General features: G+C 39.2%; 1 protein-coding gene across 2 annotated transcripts; it reads right to left on the minus strand.

Annotated features, from left to right (window-relative positions):
- Nucleotides 1-280: 280 nt before the first annotated feature.
- On the minus strand, nucleotides 281-8,984 carry LOC149192752 (zinc finger CCCH domain-containing protein 24-like). 2 transcript variants are annotated; one of them, XM_089404698.1, is made up of 2 exons: nucleotides 8,754-8,984; nucleotides 281-3,209 (listed from the first exon to the last, which is right to left on the minus strand). In XM_089404698.1, exon 2 carries the CDS (start codon nucleotides 2,297-2,299, stop codon nucleotides 899-901), a length of 1,401 nt encoding a protein of 466 aa, XP_089260824.1. In that variant the 5' UTR covers nucleotides 2,300-3,209; nucleotides 8,754-8,984; the 3' UTR covers nucleotides 281-898. The 2 variants fall into 2 exon arrangements, with proteins under 2 accessions (XP_089260824.1, XP_089260825.1); XM_089404699.1 differs by lacking the exon at nucleotides 8,754-8,984 and adding an exon at nucleotides 8,502-8,523.
- Between the last annotated feature and the right edge of the window lie 790 nt (nucleotides 8,985-9,774).

Genomic DNA, 9,774 nt, shown 5'->3' on the forward strand with positions numbered 1-9,774 from the left:
GTTATCTTACACTTCATCAGAACAAAATAGAATATCACATTCTGTAACAGTAGTCAGACAAGGTTAACATTTCTTTTCTTCTACTTGGTCTGCAATCTCTAAATGTTTAAAGTAACATTTAATTGGCAGCTGCAACCTTTTACTCAGATATCAGTATTATGCAAAGTGAAGGAATGCAACAAAGAACACCTTTGCACCTTCATCTTGCACACACCCCTCGTAGACTGCATTTTAATATAACAGCAACAGATCATCTCAACTTTGGCACTGCAATGAGGGATTGATAAAAAGACAAAAATAATCGTTTTAAAGAACACATCTCTAACATTACTTTCTGAGATTTGACCTTCTTTCCAAGCACATTGGCTTCGGGCCATTAAATCAAAATAGATAATACTGTTAGATTGAAGGCAATTTTTACAAGTTACAACATCTTGCTCCATCCAATAATTAGTTGATGCAGTATGAAGATAATGGATACAGCCAAAATTAGCCCCTGCAATGTTTGTCCAAGTATAGACTAGAGACAGGAAGAGTCCCTCAATTTTATAACATTTCAAGAATGCAGTCAAAACTGACACCTGAAACTCTGAGATTCTTTTACCATTCTACTACCAAATCCCTTGGTTCAAACTTCATATGCCTAAGATGCCCACGTACCATTAAATTTTGCCGTCTTGTCAACTTTTCTTGACAACCAATCGCTTGCATCTTTCTAAAACAACCCATCAAGTAGGGTATATATCCCCACGGTTCTTTACCAGCTATCCTCGAGGGTTATATCTATATATATATATATATAACAGATAAAAGACCAGATATTTATGGGTTCAAAATGTCAAGTTCTTAAAAAATAAGAAAATGGAAAAAATGAGTAGTCTCTAAATCTTTGGATATGTTAAGCTACCATTTGCTGATCCAAATGCATCTGCTGCTCAGCCCAAGCACCCAGCACTGCATTATTCATGTTTTCTGTCTGTCTGTTTCTTAAGGCTTCTAGAGCGAAACCTACAGTGCATCCCTCCACAGAATCAACTGGATTTTCTTTCACCGTGGTTTGAACCCAAGACAAATCTGGCTCATTTGAGGTTCGGAAGCCAAATGAAGCTGATTTCCTAAATTTATTGAGTTCTCCCTTTTGAACCCCCCAGTTTGCTTTACCCGTAGGAGAACCCCAATCTGCCAAAGATGGTAAAGATGCATGAGCGCCTAAATCACGGGAACTATAGCTCCGGAGATCCCTCTGTGCAAATGAAGCAGATCTTGATTTCATAGCAGCCATCAAAGCTGGTGATAAAACAGACCCATTAGAAGTCTGTCGCTCCAAATCCAAACCAAGAGATGGCAGACGGTGTGATGGCTGAACTGGAGAGTGCAAATGGCTGTTTCCTTGACCACCTATTGCACCTTGCTGCATTTGATGTATCTGAGAAATCTGATTACTAATTGGTGTTTGCACCTGAGGCTGAACTTGAGCTGCCTTGTGTGACTGAATTTGAGAACTTATCTGAGAAAACACGGAAGGTTCAAGGCATGGTCCCCTAGGAGACATCTCAGAAGCAAATAGATCCTCAAGATTAACTGGAGCAATACTACTGCCATGACTCTTGTATTTTCCAGACCTCAACAAGGTGTTTCCAGATCCTGAAAGAGAAGCAAAATCATTTATAAGTTGCCCTTCACAATCCGAATCTAAGGTCAATTCCTCAAGAGGTACATCTCTGGCATTAAGTGATGCTCGGAGGCGACTAGCTTGAAGACCAACTTGAAGACTGCCACCGGGAAGATGCAATGTTGGTACACTAGGTTGTGGCCAGGTTCCACCAAATGATGAATGAGTTAATGAGTTTGCTGATGATGAAGAGGGAGACATTGGGGGGGTGGATAAGCCCCCCTGAGGAGGATTTGAAGGCGAAAGAGAAGACATCACGAAAACAGGAGACGGTGAGCCTAGTGTAAGGGGGCTCATGGTTGAATTCATATCCAATGAAGACGAAGCTCGGGGTGACGGAACAGCTGATCCAGTAAATCCAGACAAAGGACGCAACTCCTCAGGTTTGTGTGCAAAAAAAACACACCCTTCTTGTACAATTTGTTTCATCTTTGCATAACCGAGTTCGATATTGAGCAGGGTGCAACCAACACTCAAAAACACCATGTGCAAACTCACACAGATCACCACGTCTACAAGTCCCTTTCCTGAACTCTGGACAAGGAACAGAAGTATAGTGATACTTTCGAGGATCTCGTCTTCTGGCATTTTCTCCAGGGTGCACAAATGGGCACTCAGTCCAATCATGAGAATAAGCTCTAGAACAAGGTCTCACTTTGAAAGAATACATTCGAAACTCATCAGTGCTATACACGCCATTCTTTATGTCTGGAAGAGAAGGATCCACAGGATACTCTCTCTTTTCAATACCATCAGCACAATTCCTTGATGCCTCGGAAATCTTCGCACATGACATCAACACTTTTGGACTTTGTGGTTCAAAAGATGACGAGAGATGTGGCAACGAACCCAGACTATTGGACCCTCGTCCAGACAAATCAGTATTGCCATACTCTGAAACTCTACTAAGAACCTTTGTCCAAGCCCCTGCCCTGCTATGATATTCTGCTTTTAGCATATTGTTCAATATGACCTTCGCATTAAAGAGCTTCGGGGAAACCACAATCACATCTACAGGCCTCCTTCCATGAGCATCCAAACAATTAACATCTGCGTCTGACTGAAGCAATAACCTCACGGCTTCAACGGCAAAACTAGACCCTCCTGCAGCAGCACAATGTAGAGCAGTGCTCCTGTCGGACCCACATTTTAAATTAACATCTATTCCACAAGTCGCATAAGCAGATAATATATAAGACAATACATCCATGCTACCAAAAAGGGCAGCAATCATCAGAGGAGTCCTCTGCTCCAAACCCATCTGTTTGGAACCATTTTGACGCCCATACCAAAAACTAATCTCATCAATCGCTGAGCCATCTTCCTCAACAGCTTGCTTAAATCCAATCAGGTCATTATTTGCAGCTAGTTCAAGGAGAATCGAGAAACATTTTTGAGTTTCCTTCATTTTGCTCAGTTGTTTCTCAGCAAGTACAACTTTTCCATTATCTTCATTGTTCTCGCTGACTTTTGAATGCTCTGGTGCTCCACACATGCTTTCTTTAAATTGATATATTAAGAAATACAGTCCCAAGACCTACATAAAGCACAAAATGTTGTCAGGATGCCAATTTTAAGATTTCACAATTATGTTTTCAAAGTAATCTTATACTAGAGTCTAGACAATAGTATAACAGATTCACAGAACTGAATGTGAGAATTAATAAAACATAACCTAGCTATGGGGAGGGAGTTCATTGACTGGAATGCTAGATAACATAACCGAGGAATTCTGTGTTGATCCAGCTACAGAGGGTGGGGTCCCCAGCCAGTTATACATGAAGTTTACTTGACCTAACCAGTTGTATGAATCCACCTTAAGGAAATTGATAATAAAATTTTCAGACCATAAACCAATCCATTCACTTGCATATTGCACTTTTGACTTAAAATAGCCAACCCATTGAGCCCACACTGGAACTCTCGGTTTGAGAAATCAGCCCCCAAAGGGGGGAAAGTGCATTAAACCAAGATACTTTAACATTTGAAGTCAATATATCCAGCATTAGAAACATCAATCGAAAAGAAAAAAAAAAAGAAAAAAAACTCAACCGTCAGAAGTGCCTAATATTCGTTCACAGTAATCACAAGAGGGTTTAGATTCACGAAACCATCAAAAAGATTTAAAATTCCTTGACTGGGAAAGAGTGGCAATCTCATACCAAATAATCAAAGCTTAACAGAAATCCAGGCAATCTATTTTCCAGGCATTCTATTAACAAATTCAATTAAACTTTAATAGCTCACAAGCGTAAACATTAAACTGCATTCCATGCTACATTACCCGTACAACTTATATTTATAGTTTCCAGTCACTGGACCTACCCTCTTCAATTCTACGCAAAAGACTAAAAAGTTTTAACTGGACATAGAAAGGCCATCAAGATCACCTGCCTCACTTTTATGATCCCGAGCAGCATCCAATGCATGCAGGGAGAAAAGCAACAGAGAGTGCAAGCAACAGTCAGACCTCATGGCTACATAACTGCAACTACGCTCTAGCCTATAGAAAAAACATTTTCTTAATAATATTCATGACGACGATCAATCATCAAACCTACCTAACCTTAATACTAATCATTAAATCACTAGGACTTAGGATAATGGTGAAACATATACATATAAGGCTCAAGCAAAACGAAGAACAGAAAATACTTGACCGTGAAAGGCTACATAACTGCAACTAAACTGTTTCGTGTAGAAAATTGTATCATCACCATCCCCCTACCTAACCTTAATACTATTGTGACCGAGGCCAACAACAAAACATACACCAGATAATCAAAGAACAAAAATTACTTAACGGGGTGCAGGAAAAGAATGCAGAAGCAATAATTAACAAAGTAAAGAACTAATGTTAAAAGAACGAGAAATGAGCATCATTTTACAACTAACCTCGCTTAGTATTTAATTTAAAACCATTTTGGCTTGTATAATATGATGGAAATGCCAAAAATGATCCGAGCAAGGCTGGACGAATAGTAATTGACAATGGGAGGAGAGGACCAATTCAAACCTATGATTTTGATATTGGTCAGGGAACCAATATCAACTGTGAGATTATAGATTTGGATCAACACCATACTTTACCAGGTAAAAACTTGAAAAATACCTTAACTTGTAAATTTGGAGTTAAACGAATCTGACATACGCTTTCAGAAATGGTGCAGCAACCAATAACAAATCTGAACTTAAAAAGACTTGGCTCAGGGCCTCGCTTTAGGAAAAAGCCTGAAAATATGTAAACTTCTTATTTTGGAATATTTTCATTTCAACAATAGATTTAATCACCAAAAGCGCAGGGGTGCAAGTGTCAACATCTGTTCAAAGAAATCAAGTAAATCATTATGAAAAGGAGAATGAGCAGGTTGGTAGACACGAGGGCTAATGAACCCTGGGTATGATAACACAGGGATAAACCTAATGGCCTTTAAAGACTAGACCAAAGATTCAGATCGAGCTACTGGCAGGAGTGCAGAATAGTAATGATGAATCGTGGCATTTCCGAAAATAAGGATATTCAAAATATCAACGATGAAAAGGTCACTTTGTTGTGTTATAATGACCTCTAAAGATTAGACGAGATCCAGACTGAGCTTCTGAGAGTGTAGAATAGTAATAATGAATTGTTGCATTTTTGGAAGTAAGAGATAATCACAATATCATTGAGGATCACATCAACTTTTTGCATTATAATGACGTAAGGATCATACCTGCACCAAAAAAAAACCAGTAACTTTGCACAAGAATCAAAGAGCATAGGAACATCTACCCCACTTATATCACAAATCATGAAAATCCAGTTCATTGTAGCCTTGTAGGGGTATACCTACCATAAATTACCAGTTTCGCAAAATGAAACCCAAATAACAGAAAACATATTGGTTGAAAGTTGAAACTGAAATTTTATTTAATAGTGTCTTAAAAAACTCTGTTTCAAAGTTCAAAGTTCAGACTACCAACTTTTACAAACTTGTACTCCCTAAGGAAAGCTTGAGAGGAAAAATGAACATCCAAATTTCAGACAGCATGACATGTGATTATAGATATCAAGTTTAAATATAAAAGCAACAGGAATTCATATTCTCATCAACATAAGATACTAACAGACCAAATCCAAAACAGTAAATAAAGTACCAAATCCATTTAGTGTGGCAATTGCTCTTAATATAGCCAAGTGTTGAAACAGACCTTAAAACAAATTCATAAATTCTCGAAAACAAACTGTTTACCCAGAGTAGTGCTTCTTCATTATCATCGGGCTTAAATGCAACTAAGATACCCATTAAAATGAATCAGTCAATCTGTTGGTGAAACGAAAATAAAATACTAATAAGTTGCATGGAAGGAAGCACAAATGGGTGCTCCTGTTCAGTTATGAGATGCAAAACTTGAGCCCTGTGTACAGTCAGGTAAATCCCATGGGGATCGAGGTATGGGGATTTACCAGACGAATAAGCAAGGGTGCTGTGCTATTCATTCTTCAACCAACTTGAGACATTAAATTGGAAGAACTTTCCCATGGTCGCGGTTGGGAACCCCCTGGCTCATGCTACCAAATTTTACAAATTCATCCAGAATTTAATTACAAGCCTGTCAAACATGGACTCAGGAATGACTCAATACGACTGTCACCAGGGAGCAACTCGGGTATAAATCAGAATAAATCAAATTAACCTAGAGTAAGTCAGAATAACTCGGTATCAGGCATGGCAGCCATCCCGTACCTAGTTGCAAACTTGGCAAACTCAAAACTCGGTAATGACTTATAAGACAGCCACTAGGAGTGACTTGAAAAACTCTGCAATTAAGAAAGAATAGCTCACCAATAACTGAGAAAATAACTTGAATAACTTGGCTTGATTCAGCAAAAGACTCATAATAACTCGACACCACAGTTGGGCAATCTCGTCAAATTTGGTGGGTCAGCTGAATAGGCACCAAACTCAGCTGGCCAGCCAACTTCAGAAACTCACAAGTCAATCAGGCCAACCTAGAGGGTATAATAACATTGACATTGTTATTGCTAGACTGTTCTTCTCATAGTTATTGGTATGAATTCAATATGCTCTAACTGCCAAAACATTCACAACCTCTAACTCACAAAACAAAAACAAAAAACAACCTCTAACTCACAAAACAAAAACAAAAAACTATACTAAAACGTGACCACGCCAATCAGCCGTAACGAAATAATATTGTACAGCCAGTTGTCGTTGAACCACCAAAATTCACAGAATCCAACACAAAAATACAAAAATAGCCAACAGGGTATTGGTCCACTATCCTGTGAATCCATCTTGCTTTGCCTGCCAACTTCTGACTTAAAAAAACAAAATCTGAAACGTAACCACCCATTAGTAGTACTCCAAACAAAAACTTTTACCATATAACCACTTGGCGTTAAACCACCAAATTTCACAAACAACAACACAAAAATTAGCGAACAGGGCATGGGTCCACTATCGCTGTGAATTCATCCTCTTTTGCCAGCCAAACCTTAGAAGACGAACTCAAAAAGAACAAAAGCTAAAACGTGAACACCCAAATCAGTAGTTCTGTACATACAATTTCGTTATATGGCAAACTGTCGTTAAACCACCAGACTAAACAAACGCCAACATAAATTTACAAAAATTAGCCAAACGTTATAAATTTACATAAATTGGTACACTATCATGCGTTGCCTGCCAAACATTATCCGCCTCTAACTCAAAACAGAACAAAAACTAAAATACGCCCACCTCCATCAGTGGTAGCGTAATAACATTTTCACTATCTAGTAAGTTGTCGTTAAACCACCAAATTTCAGAAACACCAACAGAAAGGTACAAAAATTAGCCAACGGGGCAGTGGATCACTATCGCTCTAAATCGATTCTGCTTTTCCTGCCAAACAATTACAACCCAGTAGTACTGTAATAACATTTTTAATATAAAGTCAATTGTCGTTGAACCACCGAATTTCACAATCACAAACACTAACAGCCCAGTACTACTGCAATAACATTTTCATTATATCGCCTATTGTCGTTAAAACACCAAATTTCACAAACACGAACACAAAAGTAACAGGGCATTGGTTCACTCTTAAGCTGAGCGAGTGTTAGGCCATCCACCAGGGCTCCATTCTTGCTGTCGTTTGACCAGGGTTCCATTCTTGCTGTTGTTTGCCCAACTTGTATGGCAGAAGCAGACATCCATACATGTAGGGCTTGACTTCTCATCAGGGTATACATAAATGCAAACACATGGGATTTTACTGTTCACTTTGTTAAGGAGAAAGTGATTTGGACGGTACCACAGGACATAAAAAATCACAGCCAGATGAACAACAATGATCAAAAACCAAAAGCAAACAGTACAAACCTCCCAAAGTTGTGAAAAAATGAATATCTAATAAATCTAAAGTTACACGTTATACATCTTATCCCGGAGAATCACAGCCTCAAATCAAATTCATGGGTTAAAAATGTGTCCGAGGGTTGCTGCCGGGCTCAATTCTATTATAATAGATGCCCGTCGGAGTTTCCACTGATGCCAAAGAAAGCAAAAGATAAATATAAACATTAAAAATTCAAAAAAATTGACATAAATAACGCATATTTATTCTGTTTAATTACAGTGAAAACGTACGACCGAAAACATAAAACGCACACAGCGCAACACAGTCATTTCAAATAGCAGCCAGGCAAAACCCAACACTGCCGAATTTTACACAGAAAAACCCTGACCATACTGAAAATATATATATATATCTATATATATATATATATATATATATATAACTAAATTTGACTTTAATGAACACAGGAACCTGCCAGTATTACCGGAACCCAGAAAGCTCAACTGAAACTTTCAAATTTCATCTGGAAACAAATACAGAGAGGCAAAATGCATGAAACCCTCAAATCCCAGAACCCATAAACCGAAGGCGCGTCATAAATTGAAACGAACTTTTACTAATCCCGAAAACTGAACCCATTTTGTTGCACTGAAATCAATAATCCGACATTCCCAAGGCATGATTAGAAAGTAAAGCAATTGAAAAGAGCCAGTGTAGAGTGCTAGTGAGTGCTCACCGGATGCAGAGATGAATCGTACGCTACTGCTGGCCTCTCCTCGTGAAACCGCCCAGTAAGAAGAGAAGTAGGATCGCAGCTTTTGTAGATCAAGAAAGGGAAAGAACCAAGAAGAAGCTGTCTGGCTGCCTCTCTGTCTGGCAATGAAGCGAGGAAAGAATGACGAATGTGCAGGGAAGTAAACGCGTAGCCCACGCGGTCAACAAAATCAAATATAAAAATCTTGAATATACCACCACACCCACCCTAGGTTTAGTAGCTTAACCCTGACGGTATTGAAGGTCCAGCATTGCAATGTCGGCCCTCACAAATCAATAGGAATTCACTTGAAATTCAAAAGCCAGTATTACGGCATGCCGAAACCCTCGCCGGCGACGGGAAAACGCCGCGTCGTGGAGCCCACAGTGCGTCAAATGAAGCGAGATGCGGAGACATAGCCGTCCCGTCTCTCGGATCAGCGGCGCCGACCTGAGCCCGGTGGTGGACCGCGCGCCCGCCCGCCTTTGGCTGCCGGGTTTTGGAAAGTGAGGGCTGCGGAATCTGGTGACTAGTCAAACCGAGTTAAATTAAATAGGGAAGGCTGACGCGGATTGAAAGGTATTGTTTGGTCAAATATGATGATGATGATAAGAATATCGCCTTTGGCTTTTTGATAAGGTTTATCAACACTTTCAATTATTTGCCCATGTGGGTCTCCTCGTGAACACAAACGTCGCACGTAGCAAACCAAGCAGTAGTTTGATATGGGGTACTAAGATGGTTATGTACTCAGTGAGTGAGTTGTTTCAATTCGGAATTTGAAAGTAGAAATAGATTTAGCACTTTCAAAAATTGTTAGACGTAGCAAATTAATATGGTTTTGAAAGTAGAAATAGATTCAACATCCTAGAAAATTAATAGAGTTTAAGCTTCTATGATCCATATCAAGTTAAGAAAGATTCTTCGGCGAAAATCTCATGGAATATCATTTGTCGACGCGTTTCGAACCAACTAGTGTGGTTCATCGTCAGGACAAGTTGAA

This window comes from Pinus tabuliformis, chromosome 2_2, assembly GCF_031772625.1.
Source record: "Pinus tabuliformis cultivar Carrire ecotype Pingquan chromosome 2_2, CPIR1, whole genome shotgun sequence".
NCBI classification, from domain to species: Eukaryota; Viridiplantae; Streptophyta; class Pinopsida; order Pinales; family Pinaceae; genus Pinus; species Pinus tabuliformis.

What these genes read in the sequence shown, in the direction of transcription:
- LOC149192752 (XM_089404698.1), bottom strand. Translation starts at nt 2,299, where the DNA reads ATGATTGGACTGAGTGCCCATTTGTGCACCCTGGAGAAAATGCCAGAA.